Source organism: Perna viridis, chromosome 14 (genome assembly GCF_037379345.1).
Source record: "Perna viridis isolate PV_CMFRI_1.1 ecotype Kerala chromosome 14, ASM3737934v1, whole genome shotgun sequence".
Classification (NCBI taxonomy): Eukaryota; Metazoa; Mollusca; class Bivalvia; order Mytilida; family Mytilidae; genus Perna; species Perna viridis.
This window is the reverse complement of record NC_142458.1, coordinates 34,598,899-34,620,294: the sequence shown is the minus strand read 5'-3', so window position 1 is coordinate 34,620,294 and position 21,396 is coordinate 34,598,899. Positions and strand designations below refer to the sequence as shown.

At 32.8% G+C, this 21,396-nt stretch overlaps 1 protein-coding gene across 2 annotated transcripts; it reads left to right on the top strand.

Annotated features, from left to right (window-relative positions):
• The first annotated feature begins 180 nt into the window (after positions 1-180).
• LOC148599105 (solute carrier family 22 member 18-like) lies at positions 181-15,623 on the top strand. 2 transcript variants are annotated; one of them, XM_088562606.1, is made up of 10 exons: positions 181-502; positions 3,244-3,487; positions 4,799-4,931; positions 5,580-5,686; positions 6,940-6,957; positions 8,364-8,456; positions 8,894-9,006; positions 9,263-9,364; positions 10,733-10,853; positions 14,361-15,623. In XM_088562606.1, exons 1-10 carry the CDS (start codon positions 314-316, stop codon positions 14,525-14,527), a joined length of 1,287 nt encoding a protein of 428 aa, XP_088418732.1. In that variant the 5' UTR covers positions 181-313; the 3' UTR covers positions 14,528-15,623. The 2 variants fall into 2 exon arrangements, with proteins under 2 accessions (XP_088418732.1, XP_088418733.1); XM_088562607.1 differs by lacking the exon at positions 6,940-6,957.
• The last annotated feature ends 5,773 nt before the right edge of the window (positions 15,624-21,396 follow it).

Sequence of the window (21,396 nt, the reverse complement as noted above, 5' to 3'; positions counted from 1 at the left end):
TCATTGCTATCTTGAAAATTATTTTAAACATCGAAAACACCAAAAAAAAATGTTTCCGTAAAATTATGAAAATACCGTGGCAATACATTCGATTTACTTTTATAACACGGAATAAATAAATTTTCAACCGAAGTCGGAAAGGGTAAAGTAGTTTAGAACTAAATTCTTCGAAGTTATGTCGATGCTTTTTCTTAGACGATTTGAATACGGTGTACATAAAGAAAAACTGACATTGAGCAAAACAATAATTGGCTACGTGTGATAGCGAAAAACCTTAGAAATTCGTGGTTAATTCTGCTTGTCCAAAAAGCACATGAGAAACCGAAAGGAAATGGAGTCGGAAACATCAGACGACAGAAAGTCGCCTGATCCGAATCAGGAAAATGAAAAACACGATGACATATATTTGTTTGGTTGGCGATTTAGGAGAGCTGTGTTTGTAACACACTTAAACATATTGATGTATTCAACTTGCTTTTGGATTCAAACAGGCACACTACCGGTACTTACCGTTGTACTTTTCCCCGAAATCAGTTGCTTATTATGCACACCTGATATGCATAATTACCTTGATTGGCTTGAATAATAATGTTCTAGATTTTGACTTCAGCGTAACTTAACTCTTGGATAATTAACTTTCACATGAATATGTCTAGAAGGGCTTTGTGCCTTTTCATTTGATCAAGATGTAAATCAACTCTCAAACATTTGATACTAAATAAGTTTGAATCAGATGGTTTGGACATCATGACACCATGTTTCCTACTTCTTCTGTATCTTCTTCCTACATGTACATGTATATTAGGAGCACATCACATTTCTGATTTGAGCATTTTATTATAGAAAATATCTATATGTAGAACACACTATATTATTTAAGACAATTTAAACGACGGTAGGTGTCAATAAAGTCGCAGAAAATATTTTTATTCAAATTTTAACAGTATGTTATTTATTTGAAGCCGAGTATAATAATAGTTAAAGGAGATGTGACACAAAAATTTTTTTTAAATTTTTTGGTTTATTTGATTCATTACACTTTGTAGTCACTTATGTTGTTTAATTGCAGATAAATTGATTGAAAATCGACCATGACCCAAGCCATACAAATTTTACTTAGCCATGTGGTCACGTGACTGTGTTACGTCATTCGTTCTCATTCAGAGTTTGAGTGGTTGAAATGCGTGGGACTTCAGCAATTTTAGCACACCTGGCCTTTGCCATCACTTGGCGTCCGTTGCCGTCGTTAACAATTATACAAAACTTCTCCTCTGAAACTACTTGATCAATTAGAACTTAAACTTGGTGTGAATGTTCCCTGGTGTATCCTGCATAGAACTTTTGTGGGGGTTGTTGATTTGTCGAAAAAAAACCATGGTTGCCGTTACTAAAAATAGAACATAGGGGTCGGACAGTAGTTTTTCACATATATCTCCAAAACCATTAGGTTTAGCTAAATTCTGATGTGGTTGAAAGTTTTCAGCATGATGAGATCTATCAGCTGTCAAATTCATTTCAATTTGTTAAGCCATGTTGGAGTTGTTGTCTTTTTTCAACATTTTTTGCTACTTTTAATGTTATTTCTTTCAAAAATCTTCTCCTCTGAAACAACTTGACCAATTAGAACCATACTAGGTACGAATGTTCCTAGGAGTATCCTGCATAGAACTCAGATGTGGAGATTTTTGATTCGTCAAAAAACATGGCCGCCATTACTAAAAATAGAACATAGGGGGTCAAAACAGTAGTTTTTCGCACATACAAATGTATCTCCAAAACCGTTAAGTATAGCTAAATTCTTTCTATAGCTGAAATGATCCTTATTATTAGGACTACAAAAGTCTTCAGGGATAAAAGTTGTCAGATGACTCCTTGCAAGAGTTATTGTCGTTGAAAGGGGAAAATTGACAGGTTTTTTTCAGCCAATATCTTGAAAACTATGATAGATAGAAAGAAACTTTCATTTGCTGAAATGATCATTATGATGAGTCCTACCAAAGTCTTCTTGTGTCAAAATTGTTGGATAACTTCTTGTTAAATTTATTGCCCTTGAAAGGCAAAATTCAACCAGGTGAGCAATTCAGGCTCCTAGGAGCCTCTTGGCTACATGATTTCTACAACTGAGAGTGAAAATATTGAAAGTTTTGGTTTGCCAGCGAATAAGTACTTACAGTTGTATTAAATGTAATTTAACCCACTTCAAGAAGAAAATGATAAACAATGTCAGAAATTTTAATCTATTACATGTATGAAGATTACAACGGCGGCAACGGTGTCCACAAACATGGCGTTAAGTTTTCTGACAATATCATTTTAACATTAACCCCTTATGCTAGGTCAGTGATATTTGGTGTACATACATGTATGCATTATCATCATTGCATCACAAATTCATGCCAATTTTACGCATATACCCATGCAGTTATTGTCTGTTGACTTAAAAAAAATAATGTTAAAATTTAATGATAAGTTTTCTGATAAGTTCATTTCAACTTGAACCCCTTATGCTACATTGTAAGTCAATGTTATTTGGTGTACAGATGCATTACCATCATTGCATAACAAATTCATGCCAATTTTATGCATAAACCCTGCAGCCTTGGTTTGTTGACTTTAGAAAAATTTAATGTTAAAAGTTTAACATTAAGGTTTCTTATAGTTCATGTAGACATTTTTTTAAAATTCCATCTTTACTTTAATAAATTCCTACTATCTCAATGTAATGCAATAAAAAACAATTAACTTCCAGCTACTCACATTTTTGCCATTCATAATCATGTTATTTTAAAAAGAATTTTCCACTTGAAGTATTTCACATCTTTAATTTGTCAGATATTCCATTTCCTCAGTTCCAATTCCTATTTCATAATATTATATACATTTATTCATCAAACATGTTGTAATTATGTGACCACTTTTTATACCCTGCCATACGAAGTGGCGAGGCATTTTGTAATGGCCTCCAGAAAAGTTTTGTTGAGTGCACATCATATGTTGCGTAATGCATTTTGTAGTGGTAACACAAAAATGATTATTTTGTAATTTCATATTACTATACAAAATATGAAAGCAACAGAAAAAATAATATATAACAATCACACCATTAGTTTGACAGAACAGACAAGTCTTATCTCTGTGATAACAGTTTATTTAATGGATGTTTTTCTCACATCTTTGATTTATTATTTTGTTATTTTTTTAGAGAAGGAGATTTCTCATTAAAATTAAATTATTTTATTTCAGTATCTGACTAAGAAGTTAGGAGTAGATCCAGTTATGTTTGGGTATCTCCAGACAACCTTTGCTGTAGTACAGTTAGCAGGTGGACCACTATTTGGACAGTTTGGTGACAAGATGGGAGGACAAGCAGCTATGATATTAGCTTTCTTTTCAGCTAGTTTGACTTATTTACTGCTTGGATTGGCAGGATCATTCTTTATGCTGTTTATATCAAGGCTTCCATCAGTGTTTATGCACGCTATGCAAGGTACATATTTTTTGCTTTATACTATATTCTGTTGTTATCACATTATACTCCAACAAGTGGGTGGTATATTGGAATGTCCTTGTCTGTCTGTTAGTCTGCCCGACTGAATTTTGTAACAATTATCTCAGCTCCAAATTGGATGGACTGATTTCAAAATTTGTGTGTGGCTTCATACAAATGGGACAGATGTAGTAAAAATTTTTGGTTCTGTCCCATATCAAATACATGTAGCTGTATTTTAGAACTTTGCCATAATGATATCTACAAATTTTCATAAAAAAAAATCTCGGTTCCCAGATATATGCAAAAAAAACACCAAAGCATCAGCAGATGGATGACTGAAATACATCAAAATTAAAAAAAAACATGGCCACAACATGCACTGATCAAACAAAGACAACCTACATGTATACAATGTAGCAAACTGAATAAAATAGATTATACATGAAAATTGAAGATAACAGGAGCAAGACTTCACTCAAAAAAAATTGAGCACTGACAATAAAAACTCCCACAAAAACTGGAAGTGACATCAGGTGCGCAGGTAAGGTAAGCATGCCCTGCTCTGCCAGTGGCACCTGTTACCAAGTGGGGGTATGTCTAGTACGATAACAACTTCCTGTACAAGTGGGGGTATGCCTAGTACGATAACTTCTTGTACAGATGGGGGTATGTCTTCCATGACAACACATGCAGTGTTATGTATCTTTCACATAAGCAAATGTAAATCTTACAAATCTCCATAGTCAAAGTTAGCAAAATGCTGTTAAAGAAATTAAGTTGACACAGATTCTTGTATTTCATGTTTAAAACACAATTTTCTTTCTGGAGAACTAGGAAAATAAGGTACATGTATTTTGACAAGTTTCACTGCAGATTGTTGTACATGCAGTTTATATACATGTGTAGATATACAATGTTACACTTTTTTAAAGAAAGTTAAAGTTCAAAGTGTCATAGTTTTCCTTTCCTCTTTCGTCTATCCCGGACTTGACTTTTTATGAGCAACTTGATGGGTGTTTCTAGAAAAGCAGAGGACGCGTACCCAACGGTGCACCTGGTTCATGCTCCCAGTTTTTAGTGGAGTTCCAAGTTGCTCATTTGCTTTTGTTACCTTGAATGTATTATTTTGGTTATTTTATTTTCTTTGTTGTGTGTGTCTGTTTTACATGTCTGGTCTTTGTCCCTGGATTACATTCTTTTTATTACCTTTAGAACCTTGGTTCCCTTGATTACTCTTTCACTTGTAAAAATAAGGGAGCATAACAATCACCAAATAGACAGTTATTAACATTTATATTTTCTCTTTAGCTGGACAGATGATTGTAACTGATGTTAGTAGTGAGAATGAACGAGCCAGTGCTCTGGGCATGCTCGGTTTGTCTTACGGCGTTGGTATGGTGATTGGACCATTTATTGGAGGTCTTGTTACTAAATATTTCAGGTAACTTTAAGGGGTTCATCGAAATGATATTGAATGATCTGAACTATGTACAGATGAAATTTCATTTCTTTAATACCAGTGACAAAAAAAAGGTTTGAGTCTTTAATATTCAACACCAGGGTATTTAATTTTTCAGGAGAATGGTATCAGACATTTTGATGTAATTCTTTTGCATACCTAACTATTACATGTACAGAGCACTGTCCTAATATTACAGGTACAGAGCATTCTCCTAATATTACAGGTAGAGCATTCTCCTAATATTACAGGTACAGAGCACTCTCCTAATGTTATTGCATTTTAAACAACAGATGATTTCATTGAAGTGAAGCAGTGAAATTTGCTTGCTACCTCCTGTTCAAAACCCTGTCATGGGGATCAATTTTTGTAGTATAAAAAATGATAAGCTTTATATAGGGTAAAAAATCACTTTCGCAGGGTACTATTTTTTGTGTTTTTCCATCTACCACAAAAATACAGAAAACTAGTACACCATGAAAATGAGTATGTTTTCAGTGTTACTGCATTTTGAACCTACAAATTGTCTATTTGAAGTACAATTCAATGTTTACTTTTCCATTAAGGTTACCACAAGATATCTGACATATTTTGTAATTATACGATGTACCCTTAATATCTATTATTCAGTGAACAGTCTGCAGCATTTACAGCCTGTTTAGGATCTATATTCAGTGTTTATCTCACATGGTTGTTCATTCCAAAGAAGACAAAAAGAGTTATAGTTACATCAGAAGGTATTTTCAACTTTGATGATTAATTATGTCCAATATACAAGATATTTCTTCATCAAAATATTGTTTAAGACAGTGTGAATTTATAATTTAAAAAAAATCTTTTTTGCATACTTCCAACAATTTAATTAAAAAATACTAATTTATAAACTTCAATTTTAAGAAAACCATTGAATAAGATTTGCTTAATTGATTGATTGATTGATTGATGTGGTTAAAAGTTATTTCCATATTCTCCAAGAATAATAATTTTTTTTTTGCCATAAAAGTATGATATTATATTGATGTTGACTATATTGTTAATGAGGCCATGATTCTTTATATCTACTAATTTATTTATCTATAAGTTAAATTGATGGAGAAGAGAGAAGATGAAAAATTCAGAATAACGGTGCAAAACTGTTATTGATATTTATTCAAGTTTAAATGATTTAGGTAATTGTTATGTTAAGTAAACTGCATGATTGACAAAAATATGTCTGATCATGGCTTCTTAAATATTGAAGTAAATAAACAAAACAAATTGTCTCCCTTGCTCAAAAAAGTAAAAGAATTTTTGTTAGATGTTATATTTTAATTGTGATGATGCAAAAGATTTAATGGCCTTTATAAAAAAAGAAAGCTGGTGTCCATTTTTATTTTTCATTGAAAGACCCACATAAAACAATCTGTAAAAATAATTTTAAAGTTTGCTAAGAAATATATACTGGTTTGAGACACTGGTTTGAGATACCTGTTTGAAATATCTGTTATCTACATGTATATTAATTGTAATAATTTCCCAGGTTGCTAATTTTCATGCATTCTGTCAAGTAAACATTTTTTCCTGGTATCGATTTTTGGGGTTATAAACAAATTTTGTGCAAATCAGTTTAAATACCTTTACAATACAAGATTTAACTTTTATTTTCAATTGTCCCCTTGTTATATTGATATATGCTGACATAAAGATAAGTAGTCACAAATGTAAGGCCTAAATTAAAATTGTGTTTGATTGCCATTTCACTTTCCTACAAGTAAAAAATAAGGCTGTACCCAAAACATTTTATTCTTGTTTTTGTTTTAAATAAAGTATTTTTTTATCGTTGGAAGGAAATTGAATATCTATGGTGATTGTTTATCACAAAGACCATATGTTTTCAATAAAAAAAGTAGAAGAAAATTCCAAACAACCTAGTGGCAATTTAAAATGTCAATCATGAGTGGGAAACAAACATTATTTTGATTTAAGCCTAATGTTTTAAAACAATTTACAGACTATTCAGGGAAATACAGTAAGTTATAGCTGCTAGAGATAAATGGTTAAAGGTGCCCACTGCATGCTTCTTGATTATCATAAAACAGTTGTTTAGAGACAACATAGGCCTACAATACTAAGGCATTTTGCCTTAATTATCTTGACATCATATGATTATTTACACACACTAGTCAGATAATCACATGATTATTTACACACACTAATCAGATAATCACATGATTATTTACATACACTAGTTAGATAATCATAATTATTTACATACACGAGTCAGATAATCATATAATTATTTACATACATTAGTCAGATAATCACATGATTATTTACATACACTTATCAGATAATCATATGATTATTTACACACATTAGTCAGATAATCATGTGATTATTTACTTACACTAGTCAGATGATTATATGATTAGCATATATTTGTGTGATGAATGTAGGATAAAATCATGTGACTATCATATATGAACTGAAGTATAAAAACTGCCAGAAAATATCTGTAACAATGCTCACACTTAGCCTTATACAATAGAATAAAAAAACAACCTTTATGTCCCAGCTACACCCACAATGCCATCATCCCTCCGTGAATAAATACAACCTTTATGTCCCAGCTACACTCCCAATGCCATCCCACTCTGTGAATAAAAACAACCTTTATATTCAAGCTAAACTCCCAAATGTGATCACCCCTCTGTGAATAAAAACAACCTTTATGTCCCAGCTACACTCCTAATGCCATCAACCCTCCCCAAATAAAAACTAAGACATGAAGCATTAACTATTTTATATTTTAATATATTCAAGATTTGATGTCACTTGTTAGTGTTTTTATTAACCAGACAAATAAATGAATAAACTCAAATGAAAAATATTGTAAAATCTAACATTGTGTATTCAACAAACTGTTAATTGACATAATCTGTTCCCAATGATAAGATATCTTATTCTTTATAATTATATAGATAGCAGTTAATTAACAAATGTTTCCTGTGTAAAAAAAAATCATTAGTTGACATGTAAAATAAAGTTTGTATTTTCATTCTTCAGCCTTCTCCCCCCTTTTCTCTTGTAATGTTAAGTTGATGTGACTGATCACTGATGACTTGGCATCACTTGTCACCAATGACTCACAATATCAACCTTCTGAGTTTAAAAGTTGATAAAATTTACTTTGAAGTAGCAATAAATCATTGAGAAATATATATAATAAAGTGTAATCTATAAGTTATTGTGAACAAGCAAAATATAATTGCATGTGCTAAGAACATTTGGAGATAGGAATTGTGCAAAGAACAAGTTTCGTGTACTAGGTAAATCTTTGGGTCCTGTAGTTTTCAGTAAAAGGTCAGTTATTTTTGATTCAATATTTAATTTCAGTGAAAAGCCAGTCAGTTTTGATTCAATGTTTAATTTCAGTGAAAGGCCATTCAGTTTTGAGTTTTAAGAAGATATTACAGTTAGCTCTGGCTCCCGGAGCATTGTTTTTACTTACAGTCAGGGCACTTGCAGGTAAATATTGATTATTATTATTCTGATGAAAATCACCTAAGTTAAAATAATTTGATTTCTAAAACCCAACAAAGGAATAAAGTAATAACTACTCAAAACAGGTACATTAGTAGGATTGTTGAATTTCAAGAAAACAAAACATTTGAGATTGGCAGTTGTTTGTAAAATAGCATAGGGAAAATAAAAAGGGAACTTCGCACCAAAATTTGGCTTCAATTTGAGTGAAGTATGAAAGATTTCTATAGCTTAGTTCACTTGTGTTATTTAAAAGCACAAAATGATTTACCTCCCTTAAAGCTGCTACAGGTGCTACATGTACCATGATTTTACATCAAGATTGTTCTATGCTTCAAGCAGTCCTATTGGCATATTCCAGAGTATGTTTTCTGTTTCAGGATTTCCTATTAGTGTTTTTCAGAGTATGTTTTCTATTTTAGGCATTCCTATTGGTGTTTTCCAAAGTATGTTTTCAGTAGTTGCAATGGAATCCTTTAAACTTCAGCCAGAACAAAATGGATATTTAATGTCATATATTGGTGTGTTAACAATGGTAGGTAATTTGCTACATAAAAGCCAATTGCTATAATAGAATGAATAATTAACTTCTGACAAACAGAGTCAGTGGTCAAGTATGGGAGGTTGTGGATTCAATCCTTTGACAAGTTGCTGAAAAGACATTAAAAGCTTCTCTGTCAAGCAGAATTCTACTACTTTTTACCTAACAGAGGAGATATGTTAACAAATCTGCAAAATTGTATTAAAAGTACCTCTTATTTGCTATAATACTTTTTTTTCTTCTATCACAGGTTGTGCAGGGTTTAGGCGTTAAAGTTTTGACAAAGAAGTTTTCAGAGAATGACATATTAAAATGGTCCAGTTTTCTACTGGTCTGGTCTTACTTAGCCCTGGTGAGTTTACTTATGGTTTAGTGGGAAATTTTTTGTGAGGTTCAACAGGTAATTTTTGATGTATTCACATGGTTTAAAAAAATTTGAAAATAAAAGCACAATAAATTTAAATCCAGATATTTCACAATTATCTACTGTAGTGAGTATCTTTGTGCACAATATTTAGATGACTGCGGAAATTTAATTGCCCTATTCATAAAGCAAATTACAAAGCACCCACTTTACTGCTTAACACTTACATATACCTTATACCAGAAAATGTTTCATTTCATTTATATTGTCGATGTATAACACAGGTATCTGAGTGGTAGCACCCTATATTTTTATCTCTGAAAGGTTATAAAGTCTGCTTTTTACACCTAAATTTCTGGAAAATGTGGAAAATTCTGCTCTTTCAAATATACTGAGCAACAAACTGAGCAACAAAAGAACAGACAGTTTTGAATAGACAGTTTTATTTCTTTTGATTTGTTAAAAGGTGTTCTTTTACAGACTGATAAACAGAAAAAAAAATGATATGAAATCATATTAGAAAATTCATATTTATTGTATGTTATTCTGAATGAGATTGTTGTTGAAATCTCAAAACATGCAAAAAAAATCTCTTCAAATGTAAGTTTTTACATCACCACAAGTTAACCATGGGATAGTCACTGTTTCTACATCACCTCGAGTTAACCATGGGGGTAATAACTGTTTCTCCACCAAACATTCAGCACCATGAGTTATCCATGGTAGTTACTGTTTCTACATCACCAGTAGTTAACCATGGGGTAGCCACTGTTTCTACATCACCACTAGTTAACATGGGTAGTCATTGTTTCTCCACCGAACATGCAGCACCATGAGTTATCCATGACGTAGTCACTACTTCTCCACCAAACATGGTGCACCATGAGTTATCCTTGTGGTATTCACTGTTTCTCCACCAAACATACAACACATAAGAGATAAATACAATTGATTGGGCAGTCAGAATAATGTATTCGAGTAGGATAACATGCCTACCTGTGTGCTAGCACATTAAACACCAGGCTCAGTATGTTGGACTAGTGGAAGAGAAATTATAACACCCAAACATTCCATAATTACACATTAAAATGTTAGCATATAGAATTCACCTGATTAAGCATGAAACTGTAACGAGAATTAGTTTTAAAAGATTATCAAACTCTAATTTAAAAAAAAATATATAAAAAATGTTTAATCACAAATTGACAATTTTAAAGTTTTCCTCAGCTTTTTTCAAATAACATCTTAGCCACTCAATATACACTACTGTGTAGGAAATTCATGAGTTTTCATGCCAATTTTTTTTAAAGTATTTTGAAGAAAAGCCATTAATCTACAATTTATATCTTTTTTCAGTCGTTTGTAACAGATATATTTCAGATGTGTTTAGTATTAACTCCTTTAGTGATGGGGTTGGCATCTTCTAACATTGTGATATCAAGTGCTTTGACACGAACAGTTTCAGAGTTAGACACAGGTATGATCTAGTACATGTTAATATTCATGGATATGATATAATGCATTATAATAGACACAGGTATGATATAGTTCATGTTAATAGACACAGATATCATGTAGTTCATTATAATAGACACAAGTATGATATAGTATGTGTTAATAGTCACAGATATCATGTAGTTCATTATAATAGACACAAGTATGATACAGTATGTGTTAATAGACACAGGTATGATGTAGTTCATTATAATAGACACAGGTATGATATAGTATGTGTTAATAGTCACAGATATCATGTAGTTCATTATAATAGACACAAGTATGATACAGTATGTGTTAATAGACACAGGTATGATGTAGTTCATTATAATAGACACAGGTATGATATAGTATGTGTTAATAGTCACAGATATGGTTAAGTTTATATTAATATTCATGGGTATGATGTAGTTAATTATAATAGACACAGGTATGATATAGTTCATTTTAAGTCACAGATATGATGTAGTTCATTATAATAGACACAGGTATTGTTAAGTTTATATTAATATTCATGGATATGATGTAGTTCTTTATGACATAGTTCTCGTTAATAGTCACAGATATCATGTAGTTCATTATGATATTCTTGCTGACTGTAATTCAAAATTATCTGTTTATTAGCACTCTTTGTAAGAATCATGCAAATTCTGAAATATATGATGCTCCACAAAAATGGCTGTTTATTTTTTATATTAAGTTGCTTTATGTGTCTATATGATAAAATGTATTATCACTATTTTGTTAAAACTCCCTTTGATCTTGCTATACGATAATTTTCAATCTCATGCCAGTCAAGTGAGAATGAAAATTGTCGCTAGTGTCTATGTCCTTGCGTGACATACAAGCAACAGCGTAGAAATATTTGATGACCCAAATGCCCGTTTGTTTATTGAAAAAAATATTAGACAATCTAATATAATTATTCTGTCCAGTCTGTTATAAGAATCAGACGATAAAGTTTTAAGTAAGTCAATGAATGCCAATACTATATCAGTTTTCAAAGACCCTGATGTAGCAAAAACATTGTCTACTATACATGACAAATATGTTGTTGTACCAGCAGACAAGCCCAAAATAACATTGTTTATGTCTGCAAGACATTTTACATCCAATGTTTATTATCAGAGGTAGACGTAGAAAGTAATAGTAGTGATGAGACCTATACTTCTACCACACTCTCCAAAGAAAGATTATGGAAAACCTGTGCTATCCTCATTTGGTCTTTGTACTGGATTCCTAAACTCTACAAGAATCCATACAAACAATGCTACATAGCGGGATCTGCAAAATGTTCCACCAAACCTCTTTCAAAACTTTAAATTCTATACTCACAGCTGTCAAAGAGAGTCTGCAGTCCTACCACAACACTTGTTACTCCCATGGTGGTATTAATTCAATGTAGATCCTGAAAAGTTTGAAAGATCTTTTGGTGACAATCAGTTCAAGACTATCTGAATATAATAGCATTAAAACCTATGATTTTTCAACACTGTATACTTCTATTCCCCTTACTCAGTTAAAATCCCGACTTAAAAAACATCATATGTCATTGTTTTTCCAGAAAAGATGGTACACCTAGATACAAATATATAGTTCTTGGTTGAGATTCCTCATACTTTGTAAGAAATAATTCAAAATCATCTTCCAAATATTCAGAAGAAGATATTTTCAAAATGCTGAAATTTTTAATTAACAACATATTTGGCCAGTGTGGTGGACACGTTTTTCAACAAACAGTTGGCATTCCAATGGGAACAAATTGTGCTCATCTACTTGCTGACCTATTCCTTCACTCTTATGAGGCTGACTTTATAGCTGATCTGATCTGTAAGAATGAACTTCGTTTACTGTAACTAGATCCTTTAATCTCAGTTTCCGCTATATAGATGGCATGTTATCTTTAAACAATCATAATTTTGGGGATTTAATACATCGCATCTACCCCAAAGAACTTGAGATTAAAAATACTATAGACACTATGAAGTCAGCCTCATATCTTGACCTACACTTAGAAATCGATGATAAAGGAAAACTATTGACCAAACTTTACAACAAAAGTGATAACTTCATTCAGAATTATCAACTTCCTTTCATTTGTGGCAACATCCTTCAGCACCTGCATATGGAGTGTTCATATCACAATTCATGTGTTATGCCAGAGCTTGCCTAAACTATGCAGAATTTTTGTATTGTGCTATAATTCTAACAAATAGGTATCTGGAACAGGTTCATGTTGCTACAAGATTGAAGTAATTACTACAGAAGTTTTATGGTCGTCATCATGAACTCGTGGATCGTTACGGTGTATCCATCTGCGCCATGAGAACTGGTTGTTCAGTGTATCATAGTTTTCCTTCATCTTTCGTCTGCCTCGGACTTGGCTTTGTATGAGCAACTCGGCAGATTTTTCCAGAAAAGCAGAGGATGCTTACCCTACTGGTGCACCTGGTCCATGCTCCAAGTTTTTAGTAGAGTCTGAGTTGCTCATTTGCTTTTGTTACTTTGTATGTATGATTTTAGTAACTTTATGTTCTTTGTTGTGTATGTTTGTCATGTCTGGTCTTGTTCTCTAGATTCTTTTGATTACCGCTATAACCTTGGTTCCGTTGATTACTCTTCTATATAATCTTTATTGCCTAAGACTAAGGCTTATATGAAAATCCCCATGTCAATTTCTGTTTACTATAATATTTTAAATAAAATATCAAAACAAAAAAAAAAAACAAAAAAATGTAGGCTTACCAACCATCTATCACATTTTGCATGATTTTTAGCTGGAGTACTACTTAAATTGTTTAATAGCCTTCTAAGATATTGGAGTGGATATTTTAGTTGGCTGTAACTTAAAGAATTACATGTATAAAGATTAGATACCTATTATAAGGAATTTATGGATATTTTGGTCCAAGTCAGTCACACAAATATGAATGTACCATGAAAGTCGTTTCAATTATCATTAGATTGTCATTGAATATTTAGTGAAGTAGTTTAGTTTATTCACTAGTAAATACCTTCAGAATGCACTTATTAGTGAACTGGTCCATAGTATTCACCATTAAATACCTTTAGAATGCTTTTATTAGTGAAATGGTCCATTGTACTCTCCAGTAAATACCTTCAGAATGCACTTATTAGTGAACTGGTCCTGTGTATTCACCAGTAATTACTTTCTGAAAGCACTTATAATTGAACTGGTCCAGTGAAATCACCAGATATACCTTTACAATAACCTAATTAGTGAACTGGTCGAGTGTATTCACTAGTGATACTGTTAAAATGGACTTATTAATGAACTGGTCCAGTGTATTCACTAGTGATACTGTTAAAATGGACTTATTAATGAACTGGTCCAGTGTATTCACTAGTGATAATGTTAAAATGGACTTATTGGTGAACTGGTCCAGTGTATTCACCAGTGCATTTAAATTTATAAAGAAGGTTATGAATAGTAGTAGATAAGTATAATTTGATGTATTTTTTTCAGGTGTGATGCTTGGACTAAACATGGCAGTGAATTCCTTGATACGAAGCTTATCTCCAACTATAGGAGGATATTTGTTACATTATTTTGGTTTCCCAGTTTTTGGATATCTAGGTTTTATCATGTTATCTTTTGTTACTGTGATGTTATTTATTAAGTTTAGACAATGAAATATGTATTTATATACTGTTTTTATATTGCTCATCTTTTGACATTATGGTATACCATTGTGTGTCTGTCCATCTGTCTGTCTCTTTACATGTCATACAATAAAAGCTTGGAGTAGATTGATTTTTTAACATGTTTATCTTTTTGGACGGACCCTTAAATCTGATTTTCATTGTTATAGGACTTTTTGTTTCAACCATGTAACTTTTGACATTGAATAATGAGGAGATGGGCGTGTCAGCTGTTTATCATTGAATAATGAGGAGATGGGCATGTCAGCTGTTTATCATTGAATAATGAGGAGATGATAAATTGAGAACAGATCAATAATTATTTTTTTAACTTTACACAGTTGTTTAGTATCATAAAATACAGTTTAAGTTTTACACAGTTGTTTAGTATCATAAAATACAGTTTAAATTTAATTTTCATCAAAATCCAAAATGCAGTTCTTCACTTAGACCTTTTTGAACAGTTTTCTATCCCCCTTTTTTCACCATTTCTTAACAATAATATCTTAAATCTAAAACAAGAACGAAGCTTGAAGGAAGTTTTGATACTGGACCTCAGTAGTATCACACACTGTACCGTTTGATACTGGACATCTGTAGTGTCACACAATGTACCATTTGATACTGGACCTCTGTAGTGTCACACAGTATACTGTTTGATACTAGACCTCTGTAGTGTCACACAGTGTACCGTTTGATACTGGACCTCTGTAGTATCACACAGTGTACCATTTCATTAATCATTCATTAACAGTCACCACCTTTATCAAACTATAAGATACAGTATAAATATAAAGTATAAGATTTATGACATTACTTGTTTAAGTTTATTGTAAGTTGTATGCACACTATATATCACATTTGATGATCATGATAATAAAGCCTTAAAATCAACATTTGATGAGGAAAAAAAGGTAAACATGTCCAATTACAATAAACATTTTCGGAAGGTATTCCAACGAACTCTAATTCTAATACATTTGCACACAGAATTATATTGAATGCAATTGAAATACAGATCAAATCATTTATAGAAATATACAAAGTTTTTAATTGATGTTTCAGAATAAAGAATATTAATAATATAGTTTGTATTCTTTGTATTCTCATACTATCCTGATACAAAGCCTAGATCTCCTTATATCCACGAAACTTGCAAGATCTAATCCCTCAACGTATGTAGTTGAAAATTTATAGAAATCATTGATTGATTGATTGATTGGTGTTTAATGCCCAAGCAGCAATATTTCACCTATATATGGGCGATGAACATTAAATGGATATGTTGAAATGAACATGAAATGAAAAAAATGGGATGGGACACAAGGATAATAGGATAATTATCACTGGAATTTGGGAGAGGTGGGTAGGATCGGACAATTTAACCTCCTGTAGCGAAGCCGAGGCTCCTTCTGTCGAATGCCATAGCAGGGTTCTTTAAGGTGCGAGGTACGTGGCGTTTTCCCCAACACGATGTACCACTATATATGGTTTGTGGTCATATTTTCCGTATTGTAGCCTGACAACTCCACTATGTAGCTTGCCATTGGTACTCCACTCAACCACCTGACGCACACAACCAAGTTGCTTTGTGGACTTTTAGGTTGCACTATACAGATGGGATTGAGGTGCACTGTTTCTTACACAAAATTGACCTGGTCTAATTTTGTAAAATTTAAAAATCAAAGGTGAAACTTGGTGGAAATATTGATTGTAAGCAGTAGAGCATTCGCACATAAATAAATGCAATACTTGTGAAGTGAAGAGGTGTAAAATGCATACCATAAGGTAACAGACCACCAATGGCATCATATATTCGGAATGTAGGCAAAAAAATGTCATACCCTAAGGGACAAAGTAGTCCCTTTAGCATGCCATTATAAAAAAGTTGACAATATTTTTAAATGAGTGAACTTTTTTAAAAAGGGAATTTTATGCACATAATTTTGAGCCCAAAGTATGCTGCCTCAAACTTAATTAACTAATTTGGTGGAACTATTAATGGTCTGAATAATATAACGATTTTTTTTAGGATTCCCCAGGCTATTATTGGGGTAGATGAGTTCTGAGTGTCAGTGCTGGTAAGAAAACCTCTTGTGAAATTTTGAGTGACAAAGCAGTACATGTGCACGTTTCAGGTGATATATGGTTTTGGTTAGGTTAAACTTAAGGTAAACTACTGAGGATCCCCTGAAAAATGAGCAAATTAACATAGAGAGTAATTGGAATCTGAATTAGTGATTTGTAACCTTGAGCTATCCGTAAAGATTTATGTTCTCGCCAGATTGGGTATCCTTCCCTGCACCAACTGGCGGTTTTTCATAAATGCAAAGTTTCGCACGAACTTTGGGAATTAAAATCATGAACAAATGAGCATAATAAGGTACACTTTTTATTTGTTTTTTACAATAATATGCCTGCTCACTTTTTAAACCTGTTTTTGACAATAATTTTTGGGAAGGCACCCAAAATTTATGAAATCTAATATATTTTTTTATTATGTTAGCATGGCTACATATTTTCATGACAAAATAGAAAAGGATATTTTTTTTTCATGGATCTTCATAATGTAAGTTTTGAAAAATATATACTTTTAACAGGAAAAAATTGTTGGATTTGCTTGATTAAGTGTCTCAGTATAGCTTTATTTCTACAAATTGCCATCAAGTTATCTGCAGTGACCTGTCTATATAGTGGAACCTGAAGTTGGCTTTTGCGACAAGCTTATCTTATTCTTTTGACACCCGGACCTGCACGGGGCTATAGAAAACCATTATTTGTTTTCTGATGTCTGCAAATGAAGGACAATAAAAATATAACCAACTGATAAACGCTAAACAATTAATCCGTGTAACAAATGGCAATATCAGGATAAAATCTGGAAAATTGGAAACCACCGCAATGTTCTTCACTTGGTAAATGTATCTGCAATGGGAATGGTGGGTTACACAAGGTTTTGTAGCGCGCTAAACATCCCGCTTCCATTATTAGCACAAACGGGCAGCATACAATTGCCACCTGCCAAAATAGGTAAAAGCTGTAATCAAAACAGTACAGAAGATAAAATACAATAAAAAGGTGAAAATAAAAAAAAAGAACTAAATAAAATCAAATTCAGTTAATCCAAAAGACGAGTTTAAAAAACACATCAAGTTCAAGATAGAAGTAATAATATAAAAGCGAAAACTACATAAAACCTGAAAAACTTCGAGCAATGCTACCCTCCCCCATTTTTGATAACACGCACATTTTAACCTCCATATTGATTTGGATCAAAATCTGATATATGAGGTGCACAATGGGAATATGTAATAAAGATTAAGTGACAGTTTCATTCAATTCCATTCAGTGGTGCATTATAGGAGGAGTTACGAATAAGAGATGGGTTTCCCTTGTGCCTATATTCACAACTGATAAAGTCTATGTTAAATATTTCGATATGTGAAACCCCAAAATCGATTCTAAAATCTAAAATAAGAGGTGCACAATGGAAGCATGTATATAGTAATGATTCTAAGTCAGTAGTGTAGGAGGTGTAACGGATAGCAGAGTGGGTATTCCCATGTCCACATATTCACAAATGACCATGTTTTGACATGTTAAACCCCCGAATTAATTTGGATCAAATCTAAAATACACGCAGGAGGTGCACAATTGGGACATGTAATTATGATTCTGTGAAAGTTTAATTGAATTCTACTTAGTGATGTAAAATGAGTAATAGATTAGATATGCAGTGTAATGGGGAAGGAAGGACGGATGAACACACCTATCATAATATACCCTAGTTTGCAAGTAGGGGTATAATTAGTTTCTTTACATTATGAAAATCCATCATCTAATCTGTTCGCCAGAAACAGAATATTTTTCAATAGGTTATGGATATCGGAAAAAAATCTTTTTAATGAGCGTATGAGACGTATTTTTGTTATAACATTAGCCTTAAAGCGTGCATCTAAGGCAATGATGTCGCATTCAGAAGTCAGAATAGTCGCTTTTAGCTCTGACCTTAATAACTGAGAAATATAAACACTTTATGCAGGGAAGCACAAGAAAGGAAAATTTATTATTGTCTCGTTTGTCATATAATTATGACTGACTACTGTTATCGAATTCGAATTTTAGGTCTAAAATAAAACTAAAGAAGTATGTTAGTAATCTCTAAAAGTTCTGGTGTTTGAATGAACGGAAGCCATATGCATTCTCCTCATTTAAGTTTATTCATCGAGAGAACATCGTTAATATATCGATTAGCATAATTAAAGGATATGCCCTCTTTAACTTTTTGTTTTTCACAAGATTTTAAAGGATTAACTATAATTTATATGAATAAAGAAATAGATTATCTAAAAGAAGGCACATTAGTGCACATTGGAATGCCGATATTTTGTTGAAAAGTGCTCTGCCAAAATTGTTGATCGATGCAGCAATTTTTGTCTTTTTGTTTCGTAGTGGAAACTAATGTAGAATGGTAGCCAACAACAGCAGATTTATAAGAATTGTCATTGTTTTGCAGTTGAATGTGGATGATTTCTTCAAGACAGGTTTTATCGTAGTCCCAGGCTTCCCTCCTTAGCCGATATATTGTCCTTTAAAAACACTGTGATTGGACGTGTTAGTCATAGTCTTGGCCTATTTAGGAAATATATTGGCTTAAACATTGTATATGGACATGCTTGTCCTTGTCATGGTTTCCTCAGCAGATACTAGTATATTGTCTAAAATATTTGTGTAAGGACGTGTTCACCCTAATCTTAGTCTCTTAGCAGATATATTTTCTCAGACATTTGTGATTGGACGTGTTAGTCCTAGTCTTGGCCTCTTTACAAATATATTGTCTTAAACATTTGTCTCGGGACGTGTTAGTCCTAGTCCTTAGCCGGTAGCTTGTCTTTACCACTCCTCAGCCTTTAGATTGACTACACCATTTGTAAAGGGACGTGCTATACCTTGTCTTGGCTTCATTTGCCCGTAGCCACTTATTGTTTATCACTTTGAAAGGATGTGATAGTCCTAGTCTTTGTCTCCTTTGCCGTTAGATTGTTTAAACCATTTGTAAAGGAACGTGTAGTACTTGTCTAGGTCTTTTTAGCCAACATTGTTTAAAAAGATTTGTGTAGGAATATGTCAGTCCTGGCCTCCTTATCTGGTAGCTTATCTACCATTTTTAGGGACGTGTTAGTCCCCGTCTTGGTCTTCTGAGCAGGTAGAATGTCGTCAACATTTGTGTGTAAGGAAATGTAAGTCATAATCTTGGCCTTCTTAGCCAGTAGCTTGTCTACCTTTTGTAGGGACGTGTAAGTCCAAGATTTTCTCTTCTTAGCCTGACTGTTGCCTTAATGATTGTGTATATGTAAGTTTAAGTAAGTCCTAGTCATGGTGCCCTTAGCAGATATATTGTCTTAAACATTTGTGTAGAGACGTGTTAGTTCTAATCTTGTCCTCATTAACAGATATATTGCATAAACATTTGAGTAGAGACGTGTTAGTCCTTGTCTTGTCCTCCAAGCCGATAGATTGTGTACCATTTTGCAGGGGGCATGTTAGTACTAAACATGGCCTCCTTAGCCAGTAGATTGTCTTTAATTTGTGTGTAAGGACGTGTTAGTCCTAGTGGCCTCCTTCGGCGTTAGATTGTCTAAACTATTTGTAGAGGGATCTTAAGTCCTAGTCCTGGTCTGCTTATATGGTAGCTAGTCTACCATTTTTAGGGGCGTGTTTGTGCTCTTTTGGTCTCCTAAGCTGATAAATTGTCTTAAACATTTATTGGAGACATGTCCTTGTCTTGGGCTCCTAAGCCACTAGCTTGTCTACCATTTTGTTGGGACTTGTTAGTTCTAGCCTTTCCCTCGTTAGTCGGAAGATTACCTTAAGCATTTGTATGTAGGGACGTGTTAGTCCTGGTTTTTCTCCCTCCTTAGCCGATAGCTTGTCTACCGTTTTACAGGCATGTGTTAGTCCTAATCCTGGCCTCCTTACCGGTAAATTGTTTTTACCACTTTTGTAAAGGGAATGCCTAGACTTGGTCTCCTTAGCCGATGGAAAGTCTTTAGACGTCACGCGCGCTGTTCGTACCGACAGTGGTAAGACAACGTTACGACTATTTTTCTTTGATAAAAAGTTGTCTGATAAATAACCACGAAAAAAGTATCAATTTTCTGTGACTAATGATCAACCACACCATGCAATCTAGAATAGCTTTGAAGAACTCAGTCTGATGTCTACAATGTATTATATATTATAAAATTGCTTTTATAAAGAAATAAACAAGATAGCAATACTATTATTAGTAATCCTCTTGAAATAAATTAACATTAAACGTTATTTTATTGTAAGTGAGTTTTGTATTTGTGTCATATTCCCATGTCCTTTCTTTTTCTAAAGACATATTTAAAATATTTGTGTTGGTGCCTCATTCAGTAATATTTTTGTTTGATTCTCAACTGTTGAAAGTTTTCATGGGGAGGAAACACACACAAAAAAAAATGTTCCTGCCATGGTTGATGTGCTGTGTAATTAATATAACATTTCCCCATATCCTGTCTTTATTTTTCACCAAACCGTGTATTAACGTTATCACTAGGAAAACTGATGTTAAAAATAAAAAAAAGGTTTTTATAGGCCTAGTTGCGAATATTTTTATAATCAAAAACTTTCAGCAACATGCATGTATATTTAATTTAATGGTTAAACTAGATGTGTGTCTTTTACTATAAGAATGACATTGTCGAAACCGCACGGGTGATCTTTTTCTTAAAAAATACGACAATATCGCATTTTAATTGTTGTTTTGAATAAAATTCTAACTTGATAATGCGAATTGCAGCTGTTAAGTGTAAACTTATGCGAAAAAATCGCCA